General features: G+C 38.5%; 1 protein-coding gene across 1 annotated transcript; it reads right to left on the bottom strand.

Moving 5' to 3' along the window:
* Positions 1–10207: 10207 nt before the first annotated feature.
* On the bottom strand, positions 10208–14828 carry LOC147549451 (beta-1,2-xylosyltransferase-like). Its single transcript, XM_086670535.1, has 4 exons — positions 14582–14828; positions 12979–13752; positions 12015–12164; positions 10208–11311 (listed from the first exon to the last, which is right to left on the bottom strand). Exons 2-4 carry the CDS (start codon positions 13666–13668, stop codon positions 10586–10588), a joined length of 1566 nt encoding a protein of 521 aa, XP_086526661.1. The 5' UTR covers positions 13669–13752; positions 14582–14828; the 3' UTR covers positions 10208–10585.
* Positions 14829–16682: the final 1854 nt, after the last annotated feature.

The following is a 16682-nucleotide window of genomic DNA, read 5'->3' as shown; positions in this document are numbered from 1 at the left end:
TTTTCCACATCGATCTCGTCATCAGAAGACGAGTCAACATGAGGCCCTCCACCTAAATGCGGAGAAAGCTCAGCACTACTTTGTTCACGGTTGTATGGGAAAGTCCTGGCCATCCTACGTATCAAAGAGAAAACACACTCAGGAATGCCTCACACGAGTACAAGACAGACTAACTGAAGATCGCGTGCAAACTGGAGGCATGTACAAAATAAAGACACTTACGAATCAAGAACGCATATAGACGAGTCACGTTAAATTGAGGTATTTTCCGCACTACTTACAGGATTGAGTAATTTTTTCTCTTGTGAATAGATACACGTCAAAGATTTTGCACGCATCCTCCTCATGAGTACGTGTACACACCTCCACCTCACAAGTTTACATGTACAACTACGCATATCATAAAGCTTTACATGTACTCCCACACGCGCTACTAATTTACGTGTACTCCTACATGCTTCACCGGTTCACTCGTGCGCCAATACGAATTACAAGTTTACTTGTACTACAACTACTACCAGTTTGCATGCACATTTACAACTACTCCTAGTTTACACAACAGCTACAGGTTTCCGTGTATCTCTATAACTACTACGAGTGGATGCATACGCCTACTACAGGTTCACATGCATACGGGAAGTTTCATACAAGCACTAATATGGAAGAACATGCTGATCGGTAAGACAAACGGAAAATAACAAGTTCCATACGACGAAAACAGATCGAAGGATCGAAATTTCAAAAAATGAAAAAATGACTTACTTGTTGAGAATTGGTATGAAGATCACGAAGAACGCGAAGAACAGGAGAAAAACGCTTCTAGGAATCCAGAGCTCTAAAAAAGTTTTCACAACAATGAACTTCAAAGGCCTAAGGATCCCTTTTATAGGACTCCCAACCACTGATCAAAGGGCCACATCGACTCATGGGTCACATCGCCACATGGCAAGATCCTGATGACCCATGACATAAACGCCACCTGGGCGTCCACATGGCACTACTCCGCCAAGTCACCAAATTCGGTCTCCCCGAAAAAAGAACTCCCAGCGTCGTACCTCGACAACAGTGGACCCTCCGCGCTGCCCCGGCAGCAAGAGCTCCCCGCTGGCCCCACGCCGCCCAGCCGCGTGGGAAGCTCCACGCTGCCAGGCAGCGTGGGAGGCTCCACGCTGCCAGGCAGCGTGGAGATCCTGCCCGAAACCTGCCCGACGAACCTTCGACGTGTTCCGATAACGCGAGGGACATCTCGAAACCTGCCCGACGACGGGGAAGGTCTCCCGGACTTCTCCTCCCAAGCAGGGCTGCAACGTTGTTATCTGGTTCACACGCCTGACACAGAAATCATCTAACCAACGGGACCGCCCTCGTTCCTTCCTTCTCATCTACTCTCCAAGGAAATAGACTATTTACTTAGAGAGTGGGGGACAAACTGTGTTGACCAAAAACTACACCTGGGCCCTCGACGATAAAATGTCCATCAGGACGTCAAGCCCAACCCGGCTCGCTTGTCCTTGTTTGGGCCCAGCCCAGAAGTCTCTTAATGGGTACTCGTCAACTAGACCCTAAAACTCGTGTCAAGGCCCAATCACGTGCAAAGAGTTCCCACGTGCACAAAGCTCCACACGCCCGAATCTCCACACGTCTGGCGCTCGACACGTCTATATCTCCACGTACCACGTGTAAGAGATTATTTAATGAAGAGATACTCCACATGTCAAATATATCCATAATGACAAAGATATCTGACTTGGTCAACGTAACCCCAGCAACGAATATTCCCCCATTATTGACATGCATAACATGGTAACGTCTCACATAAATGCGAGACCATGCACATGCACAATCAGAGTAGTTGCCAGAGAACATTCACAACCGTTGGGCATGTACCGCCAGCGTACACGTCACCATATCCCAGGTATCTTGACATGCATTTACTCCGTAACGGTCAGCCTTTACTCTTCCCAACGGATCACTCCTCAAGCCTATATAAAGAGGAGCACTTTCATTTCTCAGATCATGAAAAAGAGGAGAAGACACACATCGAATACAGAGCAAAGCAACCCATACAACTTCTTCTTCTCCACTCGTCCTCTGTTCTTCGATTATTCTCGAGACGTTTGCATACAAGTTCACCTGGTTCTGGTCGTGGACACTACTAGACGCCTCAAAGGTGTTAAAGCTTATCTTTGCTCGACGCTTCCTGCTCGACGCTTCCGGCTCGACGCTTCCTGCTCGACGCTTCCTGCTCGACGCTTCCGGTCATTCTACGAGCCTAGCCACTCTCCGATTACGCATCAACGGTTATACCCTCGGCTATTCCTTTATTATTCATTGTAATACTTTGCTGACTTGACCGTCGGAGGGCCCTTGGCAGGCACCATCCCGGTGTCCCCCCAAGCCTTCACGGGTTTGTTTGTGTCTGTCCGCCTTCTTTTGCAGGTTTCTTTCACACGTTGCTGGTGCCCATCAATCAAGAACTCGACGTTTGGAATTCCAGAAGACGTTTCAGCTACCGACCTTCTGACTTCCGACCCGTAGACTTCTCACCGTCTACAGGTAACCTTTTTAGGCCCATCATATGCCTCTAGACTTACCCCACCAAAATGACTTTTGAATCGTCGTAATGCTTTTGCTGATGCCTTTAGGTAAGGCAAAGCATTGCATTTGGTATCGGGGTACAGCGGCAGCTATTGTTGAAATAACAATAGTGCGCCCAGCTTGAGAAAGGAATGAAAAATTCCATTTCTCTAGTTTATTCTTGATTTGCTGGAGGAGATCCTGGAAAGCAATCCGCTTGTTGGCTCCGATGAAAAGGTGTGCCCCCAAGTATTTATCCGAAGGAGACGCATATATGACTTTCAGAGAGCGCATTATCATTCGCTTAAACTTCGGGTGGGAGTTTTTTGAGTAGAAAATGTTAGACTTCTTATAGTTAATCATTTGACCGGAAGACTCGCAAAAGATTTTCAGAATGCTCTTGAGTATGTGAATGTTATCTAAGGAGTTCTGACCAAAGATGATGCAATCATCAGCAAATAGAAGGTGGGAAATGGTCAGGTCCGTATTATTGGTAGGGAATCCTTGAAAAGTTCCTAGATCCTGATTAGCTACTAGTAATCTACTCAGACCCTCCATCGCTAAGATAAAAAAGAAAGGGGACAGGGGGTCGCCTTGCCGAATACCTCTGGTCGGATAAAAGGTGCGTCCGGGGTGACCGTTAATAAGCACTGCCATTGAGGAGGTTGAGATGCAAGTAGTAATCATTTTAATCCACTGTTCGGAGTATCCTAGTTTCCTCATAATTTCATATAAGAAATTCCATTCTATTCGATCAAAAGCTTTGGACATGTCTAGCTTCAAGCCAAAGTATCCTGCCTTTCCTTTCAACTTTTTCATGGAGTGTATAATTTCCTCACCTATGATAATATTATCTGATATTTGCCTACCCGGTAGGTAAGTCGCCTGAACCGGAGTTACAATATCATTAAGAGTTTCTTTGAACCTATCCGATAAAATTCTAGTGATGATCTTATAGGTAGTATTCAGGAGACTAATCGGCCTGAAGTCCGCCGGTGTCTGAGGTGTAGCTGTTTTTGGGATCAGACAAATATGGGTGTGATTGGCTTCAACCGGGAGAGAGGCGGAGAGAAAAAAATTGTGAACCAGCTGGTGAATGTCAGGGCTGACAGTGTCCCAATTGGTTTGAAAGAAGAAAGGTGGGTAACCGTCAGGGCCTGGGGCCGCTTCTTTTTTAAGACCCTTGATCGCGTTATTAATCTCATATTCATCTGGAAAGGCTGTAAGCCTATTATTCTGAAGACTAGATATACTCGGATGAAAAAGGTTAAGGATGTTAGGGGCAGTTATAGTGTGTTCTGACGTATTAATCTCTAAGAGATGAGCTGTAAAAATGTCTTGTATATGTTCAGTATTCTCCTGCCAGTCACCATTTCTATCTTTAATGGCTCTAATTCTATTCTGTCGGTTACGCTGGATGGCCTGGGAATGAAAGAATTTAGTATTCTTATCACCTACCGTAATGAAGTTATTTCTAGATTTTTCTTTCCAGATATTTTCTTGCTGGAGGAACAGTTGTTCAAGTTGCTCATTTAACCTATTAAGCTCCTCTTTATTGCTACAGTTATTAATTCTCTCTGTGAGGTTCTTAATATTGCGATCTATGTTACCAAACACTGTTTTATTCCAAATCGTTAAGTGCTTACTTAGCTTTTTTAGCTTCCCTTGAATATCCTGATTGACACTCCATTTCTCCGCAATGAAATCATGACATTCAGGGTGGTTCTAGCAATATAATACTGAGAATCTTTAAAGCTTTCTTTAACTTTTGTGATACCATAAAAGATAATTTCAAAAATTAGCTATTTAGAGTTTTTCTAAAAACTACTTTAACTCTAAGAAAAATCGATAATTTTCACAAATCTAGTAGACAATTTATTGCAGAAAATTTACAGAATAAAACTCATTGAATCATAGCTAACAATATGGACGTTGAAGGTACATAATACCCTTGTCTAAAAATTAGAGTTCTTCAAAAAATTTGAAAGCCCTTATCTTCCTTAAATCTAATACAGTTTATTGCTTGAAGCGGATTTGCGAAATTGAAATTGGGGTATCTATGTTCTAAAGTTCACATTTGTGCAAAAAATTTGAAAGAGCTACTATTCTCTAAATCTAAAACAATGCAATTTTGAATTGTGCAAAGCCCATTTCGTAAAGAGAAAATAGTGACAAATAGTAGAAATACAAACGACAAAGGAGTGAGAGAGAGAGAATGACCTTGGTTTCGGCCAGAACTATTTACTAAGCTACTTTGGCTCTTTACAGAGCCCAAAAGTTGGAATCTTTTCACTTTCTAATAAGAGCATCTCCAATGCAAACCAATAGAAATCGAGTCTTCTATATTTTCTAAAATAACTAATTATTTATTGACAAAAATAACTATGCCACATAAGTAAATAAGATAAGTTTAAAGTTTTGTATTGGAGACAAAAAAAATTGAGGATCTCTATTAAGGCCACCTAGGAGTGAGAATCTCAATTGGAACTTGACACATAGGATGAATAGAGATTTTTGTGAGTTTTGCATTGGAGATGCTCTAAGGTTTTTCTATTTACAAAGCACATAGGGACTAAAATCAAATTTTGATAAGGATCAAACTGGAAAAAAAAATATTGATTATAGGGTAGAAGATATTTTATCTCCTTCATTCCTAAACCCCACCACCAACAACTTCCTCACTACCGTAACTATGAACAATCAACTCCCAATCACCTACTAGAAACATTAGCAATGGAAGAAACTAACAATGAGGAAGGTACACTAACGGAGCTTGGTGGTCAAGAAACTACATTAATGGAAGAGTTTGATATTGAGATCTCAACTACAAATTTTCATTGGAGTCATATACAACTTAGATTTCTAGGTCAACATTTTTTCCTCACTTTTATGAACAACACAAATTTTCGGTCCAGTAATGCTTACAACGATGAACATTTTGGGAGACATTTTTTATCGAACAATTTTCGGTGAAAAACAACTAAAACTATAAGCAAAATATGGCAACAAAAAAAAGATGAATTTTCGACAGGAAAGACGTTTTTTATCGAACAATTTTCGGCGAAAAACAACAAAAACTATAAGCAAAATATGGCAACAAAAAAAAGATGGATTTTCGGCAGGAACCACCGAATTTAAACCGAAATTTTTTTGGCAAGAAATAAAATAAAATATGACAACAAAATCTCATCTTCTCCTATAACAAAATTTCTTTCAAACCTACCTAAAGAACTAAAGAGAAATCTACTTTCATGAGTATATATGATTCAAGATAAATCTATAACAAGATTTCTTTGAAAACTACCTAAAGAAGCCATGAAACTCTAATATATCACGATAAAAGTTGAAATAATGACTTTAAGAATTTTTTGAGGGCAAAATAAATAATTTTGAATTTTTTTTATAAATAATTTTGGGGTCAATGTTTTCCTGGGTTAAAGATTTTGGGTGGCAAAATAAAAATTGTAATATTTTGTTTTCTCTAAACACCACCCACCCTAAATATTTTTATTTTGTGCTTCCTCCATCTATCCTTCTCACCACCATCATCAACTCTGGTGACACCTCCCTTTCTCTCTCTTTTCTTACCGTATTGTTTTCTCTTCATCATCTCTTTCCTTCTCTTTTTGCTCTCATATATGTTTAGGAAAGGCAGAGAAGAATGAAGGGAGAGAGAGCGAAACATATGAAGATGAGAACATAAAGAACTCCACGAGAATCCCCGGGCAACGACATCAAAAGAAGGGTGTCTTTGAGGGAAAAGTTGATTTTCTCACTCTAAGAAATTTTGTGCCCGCAAATTGTTCTTGTTTCTCCAAAACATCGACTTCTTTTTGGTGTTCGGCCCCATAATATCGACCTAATTTTGGTGTTCGGTAGCAATTTAAGGGTTCATTTTTAACTAGTTTACAAAGATATTTTTGTCCATAAGTTTTTTCGAGTAAAAATAGAGTCTTATGCCGTAGCATCTTTTCTTTTAGTGTCTCCAATAAAAATCTCTCAAGTTATTTTATTTACTTAAGTGACAATTAGTTTGGGTTGAGAAATAATTAGTGATTTTGACGATTTAGGAAATAAATGCTGATTACTCTAATAAAAGATCCTCTAGTGGGTGTTATTGGTTCAGAACTTTTATTAGATTATCCCACGTTATTGGTGAAGTAAAAATTGTGAAAAGAAATTTACATTTTTGAAGTGGGACTCTTAATTTGGGACGGTGGGAGTATTTTTTAAGAGTTTCGAATTTTAACGTTATTAGCTCATAATTTCGTTTAAGAAACTTGAAATTCAAATTTATTAGTTCAAAACTTGTTTAAAGAATTTTGAGATTCAGTCTTGTTCGTGTTCTATGAGACACCTAAAATTTTGAACTCAAATTTTAGCCCAAGAATTCTTCGGAATTTTTGTACACCACTTTACTCACAATTTCGTCCATTTCATTGTTCCACCTGATTAGGTAGAACTTTTAAATTCTAGCATATTTGTATTAGGGGGTACATAAAAAATTGAGGTTGCCCTAGCGTTCTTTTGGCCGAACGACATCTGTCGTTAGCAATACAACCCCTTCTTAGTTCGGAATGTTGTGTGTTGATCTGTGTGGTGCATTGCTCTCTGGTGTTAACCAGCAAAAGCATCCATTACCCTGAATGTGGCATGCTCGGCTCTCGAGCCGACCAGCTGATCTACTAAAGCTGAGGGAATACTACTATTTAGACAAGCCTGGTTCAGATCAGTATAGTCGACTTACATTCTCCATGTGTTTCCCTTTTTAGAGACTGGAGCCACGTTAGATGACCATTATTCACAGTACGGTTCTTCCATTACTTCTGAAGTCGAGTGTTTTCCCACTTGTTTGGCGATTTCAGCTTGTTATTTGAAGCCAAATTTTCTTTTTTCTGTTTAACAACTCTATGCTCAAGTTTCAGATTTAGTCTATGGCAGATCACAGAGGCGTCTATGTCTGGTGCCTCATTAGTGTTAAAGGAAAACAATGTGCCTATAGCTTCTAAGAACTCAGCTAACTCTTCTGCTCGACGTTTGTCAAGGTACTGTCAATGTGCATAACCTCTACCTAAGGGGTCCCAATCTGGACCAGTACTGTCATTTGTGTCGAGGTATTTAGCTCCACTGTCTATGTTACTCAAACCTCCATGCTTTTAGAGCTCGGTTCGACAATCTTTATTCTAACGGTCATCTTCCGTCTTGCCTCTAGTTCGGTTTCTTTTATCTCTTCTCCATGGTTTTGGTCAGCTTCTACATTTGAAATTCTTTTGTTGGTTTTATCTCAATTATCAGAGAGGTTCCTTCTTAAGCTCATTGATTGCCACATTAATTGAGATCATGTAACAGTACCGAGTTATCTTTTGATCACCTCTGATTGCCCCCACCAACTTAGCATCTGGAATTGGAAATTTTAACATCAAGTGACATATCAAAAATATAACACCTAAAGATAAAAGGAAATACAGTCCTAAAATGAAGTTTTAGGCCGGTACGTGGCACATTCACAACGATAATTTCCAGCATGACTTCCCTTTGTAGCTCATTTTCCCCTATCATAACAGAAAGCAAGATCATGCCTTCGACTCTGACTTGGTTTTCCCCGTACTCGAGCAGAGGTGAAGTATATGGCTTTAAGAATCTCACATCGATTTGCAACTTCTCACAACACATCTTTGACATAAGTTCGACCGAGCTACCACTATCTACTAGTATTCGTTAAATCTTCCAGTTTACTACAAACAGATATTACCAAAGAGGATCGCCATGGGGTGGGAGTGACTATTCCGAACAGATCATCATCGGTAAAGATGATAGGTGTTGTCTCAATTTTTGACCTTTTAAAAGGTGGAAAATAACGTTTTATCTCTTGAGCATATATCTTTCGTGCACTTTTGGTACATCCTCCTGATGTTGCCCCCCTCCCCCTAGAATAGTTAAGATGTATCCCCCTCTCGGGGACAAGACGTGGCCAGCGTTGCTTTTTTCGGATCCCCCTAATGAATTTCTGTCTTAGTATAATGTTTCAATTTGCTTTCATTTTTGAAAAAGAAATAAAAATTTCTCTGACGCATCGTGTTTCCAATAACTTGGGTGCTTTACATACAGTAGCTATACCACCCTAGTGATACTTGTAGGCCATGTTTGGTACAGAGGGAATTGTGTGGGAATGAAATGTTATTCCTCCGAATCACAATCCAAATTACTGTTTGGCTTGTGGGGATGAGGGGAATCTTTTTCCTCCGTGAATGAGATTCTCCTGAAAAGGGTAATAGCAAATCTAGAGAGGGGTGGGTTTGTGATTACCATTCCGAAATATTTATTTTAATATTTATGGATAAAATTATCCTTAATAAAATATTAGAATGACTAATATTAAAGTCGTCATTAATATAATATCATAACTAAAAAATTAAAAACTTATTCAGCTATGTCCACCACCAAAGCAATTCTCTCTCTCTCTCTCTCTCTCTCTCTCTCTCTCTCTCTCTCTCTCTCTCTCTCTCTCTCTCTCTTTCTCTCTCTCTCGTTCTTTATTTATTCCAGTCGATTTTGTACTGTTTTAAAAGAAGTTTCTTTTAAGCGAGAGCTTAATTGGGGAGATGAAGTTAATTTTTATATATCTCGGCATGAGGAGGATTTTGATTGAGTGAATAGATAATACTAATTAAAATATATAACAAATTTGACGTGTAATTATGTACTTTAAGTAAAAGGATATACCATAGTTTTTATAAAAATTTACATTCATATTCTTGTACAAATGAAACACCAAGTTAGAAATCTGTCAGGAATCAAATTCCTATTCCTGATCGAACCAAACATAACACTGAAATAATCAGATTCGCAAAAATCACGTTATGTTCCCGAGTGCCAAACATGGACGTAGGGTCTCTGGATCAATGTTCAGACAAAGATCATGCTCAAGAGTCCCCCATACAGGATATACTCTATATATTTAATGTATCCTGTGATGCGTCTAAATCTTCTTTTGAATCTCTCGGCAATTGCTCATTTGCATAATGGTGGGTTTTGTATAAAATCCAAGCAACAGGGCTTTCAAACGATCCTAATGGGGCTGCTTAAATTTTTTTCCCTCCATCCTCGCTTGAGTTTGTGATAATTCCACTTGGGCCCTTGTTTAATCATCAGCTTCTCCCTTATCCTTTTCAAAATGTGATTTTAGCCCTCAAAGCTTCTGTTAGTCATATTTTACTAGTTTGATTTTTCCAACTTCGTGTCTGTTCTCATCTTCATCTACCATTTCAGTGGACCTTCAATAACTGAGGTTCAGATTCTACTGACTATTTTATATCCCTCTCTCTTCTTTCTCATCTTTTCTTGAACAAATAATTTAACAGGATTCCCTTTTGTAGCCCCTTTGCTTCCCTTGCCAGGTTACGTGAAGGATTCTTCCCCTTCGCGACATTGAGGAAAAATCCGCCTCAGGACTATATTTATGAGAAATAAAGTTAGATAGCACTCAATAGTGAGGTTAATGCTGCAAGTTTTGAGGGTTTGTTAGGGTGTCGCTTCCATTCTTTCTTGGATAATAAAACCAACAATCGGATCACAGCCCTTTCACATGTCAAACAGACCAGATCGTACTCAAGACGATTCAACTTTCATATTGAATCTATAAAAAATTGACATTGATTATATAACAGTACGCTACATTTTTAACGTATAAATTGACTGTTGTTCTCATAAACTTATTTTGTTGCAGTAATATTCTCTGCTCAAAGCAAACCCTGTCTTCAGGTCCATAATCTTCTAGTCAACTTCAAAGATTTTTCAACTCCTCGTTGGCCTCAGATTCTTTTATGTACATTGATCTATAATGGGAAACTGCTCCCTTCCACAGTAGAATCACTTCTGCTTGTACTGAATCAATGATCATCGTGGAAAATACCCATTTTAGATGTTGAATGTCCCATTTCAATTTTCCAGTCATGTCAGGCTAGAAGCATCGAAAATCAGAAGAAAGAAACTGCTAACTATCTCAAGATTAATGGCATCCGAGGCTTTTCATTATGGCGCTAAGCTTGTCGATGACTACTTCGGGATGTGCATATGATCCATCAAGATTAATGGCATAATATTCTAACCCTCTCCACTGTGAGATCAATGCGAAATGAGGTCTTCTAAAGAAACTGCTAATTATCTCAAGAATTACAGTTTTTGGTTTTGCAGCAATTATGTGCGTAAGACCTGCACCATGAGCACCTATAATTACTGAAGCTTCTTGGATGGCAGATACTTGTTCTTTCATGGACATGTGAGCAAATAATCCATTAACAAGGGTTATGTTGCATTTCAAATTATCATCGATCCAATTCTTCAGAGAATTGAACACTTCTTGTTCATTACTTAACCTTGATTCTACTTTTCCACCATGACGCGGGTGAGCTAAATAATCTTCTCGACGGACAAAAAGAATGTTGTATTCTGATATCCGCTTTTCTTCTCTGTTTTTGTCTACTGGAAACCCAAAAGAAGCCCTTATCATTTCTCCGAATTCAGTTAACCGTGCAGTCTTCTGGTCATCTGCATTTTGTGAGAGGTTTTGTGCTTGGATTCCTCGACAGTTTATGACTTCTGATAACCCCTTAAACAATGCTGTCTCGTACCCCAACGGCGATAGAATTGCATGACGAAAACAAACTGAAGTGCTGAAGTTCTTCGCGTATTTCAGACTTGAGAATAGTGCCTCCCAGGTTTCTTCCAGTTGTGCCTGAATGAAATCATAGAAGAGAAATCAGGTACTTAGAGATTGTTATAGATCGGTTCTGGATTATGAGTTGATAATGAGTGGAACAGAGTAGATCTTTTGATAAAAACCTCAGATAGGGCAGTTTTCATACAGAACCCCATTCGAAGTAATGATCCTTAAGTTACACACCTTAAGAATCACCCACTCACCAGAAACAAATGCTGGGCAGTTTCACTTTCCAAAAAGTCAATGACGGATCTAATTCAATCAAATGGAAGTCTTTATAAAAACAAAATATGATGTGAAATTACTTTTGCTGCTTGAAATGAAAACATGTAGCAAAAGGACACAAGCTTCCACAGAACCAACGTTGCAGACACAGTTACCCAACAAAGATCGCAGTAAGATAAAATTAGTGGTGAAAAGAAAAAGTGACTCTGTCAAACTAATAGGTTAATAGAATCAAGTTGCCCAAGAACAAGACCGTTCTATAATTAGTTACCTTTAATGTATGAACTAATATATCACTTTGCCCTTCTGACCCATATAAACTAAAACATCTTAAGGGTCTTCTTTTCCATTTTAATGGAAATCAAACCACTAGTGAAAATAAAAACATCAACGGAAAAGAAAAAAAAAGGATTGATACTAGAAAAAAGAAGGGAGCTTACAATGTGACCGTCCACAAAGACCAAATGGGATAACAGAAGTTGAGCATACATACCTTACAGTGACCATCCACAAAGACCAAATGAGGTCTACTAGGTAGACCTGTTACTCTTGAAGCTACATATGCACTATACCAATCTGTGACGGTGTGGAAAAGGTTTGCATACTCGAAGCGTGTCACCAGAAGTGTGGGCTCCTCAATCCACTGGCATCATAAGTTATTTCAGAATGAAGGCATACCCACAGTGAAAAGTATAAGTTCAAAAAGACTGTATAATAAGGCAAATAAACGAAACAGGTTATCTCGACACTCAGAAGGTCAGTGCATAACTAAGATGCCTCAGAAGATTGATGATTAGCTACAACAAATTTACTCTATAAGTAGCTTTTTCGTAACTCACTCTCTTGGTTATGGTTAACCAATTGGGCATGCATGCCGTGAACTCGAAGTCCCACGCCTCGTCTCTTTTCCTTTCTTGTAAAACAGCATAAAGTTCGAGCTTCTACTAATTTTACGAAATGTCGAAGTCCTTGAATTTTTGTTATTAACATAAACAATGAAATGTTATCAAGAATAGCTAAACAATCGAAGTCCCACGCTACGCCGTCTTCCACTTATTTGTCCAATTTTGGCTACGCCTCGTTTCTTTTCTTTTCTTGTGAAACAACATAAAACTCGAGCTTCGATTAATGTTATTAAGTCCTTGAACTTAGTAACCAAGTTCACCGAGTTCGAGACAATCTTCAGCTTTTCTATTCTCCATAAACTTTTTGGCTGACTTCTTTAATGGTTTCCAATTTTTTTTTAAATTTTTTTAATAGGTTTCTCAAAACCTAATGATCTTTCATAAAATATTCAAAAACTCAGATAGGAGTATAATTTAATAACCAAATTAAAAACACATAGTACTTATATTAAATAACATTGAAACAATTAAAGAAATAATCAAATACCATTAATGACAAAAACTGATAAAAATCCAAACTTTAACAAATAGAGCATAAAAAAAAAATCTCACCTGTGAGCAATTAAATTCATTAGAACTCAAAGTTCGAATTGAATCAATCAAATTACGCATCGTGTGTTTTCCAATTGCACCTTGAGGAACAAAACGATCAAGAAATTCTTGATTCACAAGTTTCTTTCCAGTTTCATTTTGATCAACTTCAATTTCAAAAGCTCCTGAATCAAAAGCTGGTAATTCCTCTTCTTCATCTCTTCCTATAACTAACTGTAAATCTTCCCCACCATTTGACATTCTAATTCTATTAGGATTCATCTTTATACTTCCACCTTCACATATTGAACTCTCTAGGGTTTCACTATAAAAACAACGAAACCACCCACCACCGCTACCATCACCATAATTCGATCTTCTTTTAGTATGAATTTTACGAGATCGAAGTAGATCAGTACGTCGATTGAATCCATTCCCAAAATACCCTTCACATGAATGTGTACGGACATTAGGGTTTAATGACCAAGGAAGGAAAGAAGGAAGAATTGGCCATGGTTTTCTTCTATTTAAGGAAGATGGTAATCTTTCCTGTGAGGGTTTTTTGTGGGGAAATGAGTTGGTGTTGTTGAGTTGGGAATTGAAGAGGAAGTGATTAAGATTTTCCTGGAAAGATAAATAAATGTAAATAGAGATTGAATTGATAATGACGAGAGATATGGTGATTTTCAAGAATGCTTTTCTTCGCCTCATACTTTCTCTCTCTAGAAAAAGTGAAAAAAAAAACTTGGTCTTCTTGTGGTGGTGGTGATGCCAAGAAAGGGTTGAGGAAAGAAACTGAAAGGGGGAATTTGACATACACCCCCACTATTATATGAATATTAGGACTACACCCCCACTTTTTCAAAACTTTTGATATACACCCTCACTTGGACGGAAACCGTCAACTCAGAGTTAAGTTGGGTGTGTGCGAAACACACGCGCCAACCATGACGATTTTACCCTTTTGTAGTTGTTGAAATATTTTGAGCGATTTTGACATACACCCCCACTATTATATGAATTTTTGGACTACACCCCCATTTTTTGAAAAAAACAAAATTTTTCAATTTGCCCTCCAACGATCATCTTTTACCGTTTGTCTTATAAACTTATTTATCTTAGACAAGCTAAAAGGTCAAAGCGAAAGAACTATTTGAGATATCAAACTATAGAAAAGATGGGAGGAACTATTTGGGATATCAAGCGAAAGAACTTATTTATCTTATATGGGAGGAACTTATTTATCTCATTTGACATATAAGATAAATAAGTTCTTTCGCTTTGATCTTTTAGCTTGTCTAAGATAAATAAGTTTATAAGAAAAAAGATAAAAGATGATCGTTGGAGGGCAAATTGAAAAATTTTATTTTTTCAAAAAATGGGGGTGTAGTCCAAAAATTCATATAATAGTGGGGGTGTGTATGTCAAAATCGCTCAAAATATTTCAACATCTACAAAAGGGTAAAATCGTCATGGTTGGCGCGTGTGTTTCACACACACCCAACTTAACTCTGAGTTGACGGTTTCCGTCCAGGTGGGGGTGTATATCAAAAGTTTTCAAAAAGTGGGGGTGTAGTCCTAATATTCATATAATAGTGGGGGTGTATGTCAAATTCTCCCAAACTGAAACCCAGAATTTAATTTTGTTTATTAAAGTTTGAACCCCTAAAGTTGGTCTTGCTATGGTGGTTGTGCTCCTACATCAAGGTGGAGCGGAGGTCACCTTTCATCAGGTCTGTAGGACAGTTTTGTTGGGCTCATAGACCTTGGCCGGCGCTTTGGGGAAAGCTAAATAGTTTCGGGGGTATGAAATTTTAAAAGGAATATGTAAAATTTTGAAAAGTTTCCGGGAAAACATATTTTATGGGGAATATGGTTCAAAATAAAAAATCTCCCACCTCACCTCTCTCTCTCTCCACCTCATCTTCTCTCTCCCTACCATTCTCTCTCTCTCTTCTCCGATTAGGTCGTCGGCCGGAAAATTTCCGGCCGGCGACCTAATCGGAGAAGAGAAAGAGAGAATGGTAGGGAGAGAGAGAGAGAGGTGAGGTGGGGGATTTTTTTTTTCCTTCTAACAACTTACAAAATAAAATTGTCAAACAAAGTTGACCAATTTTTGACCAAGTCTTCACACCCCGGAAATTATTTTGCTTTCTCCAAAGCGCTGGCCTAGACATTTTATCCTCTCGCACATTTAGTAATTGACTCCTATTTATTTAGCAATATCAGGATTACATTCCGTATCGATCTTGATTTTTTAGGGGTCCTAGGCGAACGTATTGACTGGGACGTCCAGTGGCACATATTAGTTTTTGTCTTTGTGATAATTTTGTATTTTAAATTTCTTATTTGTTATGGTGTGCTTCTTTTTTTGTTAAAAGTAATTATGGTGTGTTTAGCACTGTAACTTTAATTGGTTTCATTAAACTACATATTATGACAGTTTAAAACATTTGTTCTTTTAGTGCCCCCTTTAAAGAGAAAAAATAATATTTAAAACAATAATGTATTTCACAAGAGTCGAACCCTAAACCTTAGGTTTTTAAAGAAATTACTTTGCCAACTCTACTGCAAAAGGAACCACATGTGCATAAAAAATGCATATAATAATGCTATCTATATATAAATATATATTGGGACCTCTTAAATCCGGGGCCCTGGGTCGCCTAGGCTCAGGGCCAGCCCTGACTACACCCCTAAAACGATTATCGTTTAGGCGTTAACCCCCAAAGACTATTCTCCGTCAAATATCTGTTATATGAGAGGCGTGCGAGTCACATGCTTCATCTCGGACGAAAATACCTCCGTCCCTCTAAACCAACCAAAAAGCAAAGAATTTACTTTGAAAGCTCAAAGCCATCAACTCCAAATGGTCCGGAATACTCTCTACCATTATCATTACGAATGCACTTCAGCTTCTTACCTATCTGTCTCTCAACCGATGCCACAAACTGCTTGAAATATCCCAAAACCTGATCTTTGGGCTTCACAAGATAAACCCACAACTTTCTAGAGTGATCATCAATGAACGTGACAAAATATGATGCACCACCAAGAGATTTTATCTTCGTTGGATCACATACATCTGAATGCACCAGATCAAGTATCCCGGGTTTTCTAGAAGATCCAGAAGACTTGAACGAGACTCTGTGTTGTTTCTCTGCAAAACAATGTTCACACTTTTGTAATTGCAAACCAAAAATACCTGTAATGACATCCCTCTTGGATAACGCAGACAATCCCTTCTCACTGATGTGGCCGAGTCTCTTATGCCATAACTCCATGGCATCACCATTCTCCACTGCCATAACAACATACATGGAGACCTTAGTTTTCATCCAGTAAAACGATGAAAACTTATCACCTCGAGCCACCACCACAGAACCCCGTGAAAGTTTCCACTTACCCCCTCCGAATAAGTTATAAAAACCTTCATCATCAGTCTCCCTGTAGAAATCAAATTCTATCAAATGTCTCAGACATGCTTAACTCCTTTAAGAAACAACCTAGTACCAATACTAGTCTGCAAGCAAATATCACCAATGCCAACAACCTCAGCTAAACTATCATTACCCATCTTCATGGAACCATAACTACTCAAAGTATAGGAATAGAACAAATCCCGTTGCGATGTAGCATGAGTAGTCGCTCTACTATCAATAAACCAACTGGATTCATGGCATGCAACATTAATACCATCACCCTCACAGAGTTTAAGAAACTCA

Source organism: Eschscholzia californica, unplaced genomic scaffold (assembly GCF_041429995.1).
Source record: "Eschscholzia californica isolate CP2 unplaced genomic scaffold, dmEscCali1.0.p SCAF_3, whole genome shotgun sequence".
Taxonomy (NCBI): domain Eukaryota; kingdom Viridiplantae; phylum Streptophyta; class Magnoliopsida; order Ranunculales; family Papaveraceae; genus Eschscholzia; species Eschscholzia californica.
Note: the sequence above shows the minus strand (reverse complement) of the source record. Positions and strands in the feature narration are given on the sequence as shown.

What these genes read in the sequence shown, in the direction of transcription:
- LOC147549451 (XM_086670535.1), bottom strand. Translation starts at nt 13,668, where the DNA reads ATGAGGCGAAGAAAAGCATTCTTGAAAATCACCATATCTCTCGTCATT. An exon ending in ATGAATTTAATTGCTCACAG is followed by an intron (nt 12,165 to 12,978) that starts GTGAGATTTTTT and finishes TTATGATGCCAG; the next exon opens with TGGATTGAGGAGCCCACACT. An exon ending in TTGTGGATGGTCACTGTAAG is followed by an intron (nt 11,312 to 12,014) that starts GTATGTATGCTC and finishes GATTTCATTCAG; the next exon opens with GCACAACTGGAAGAAACCTG.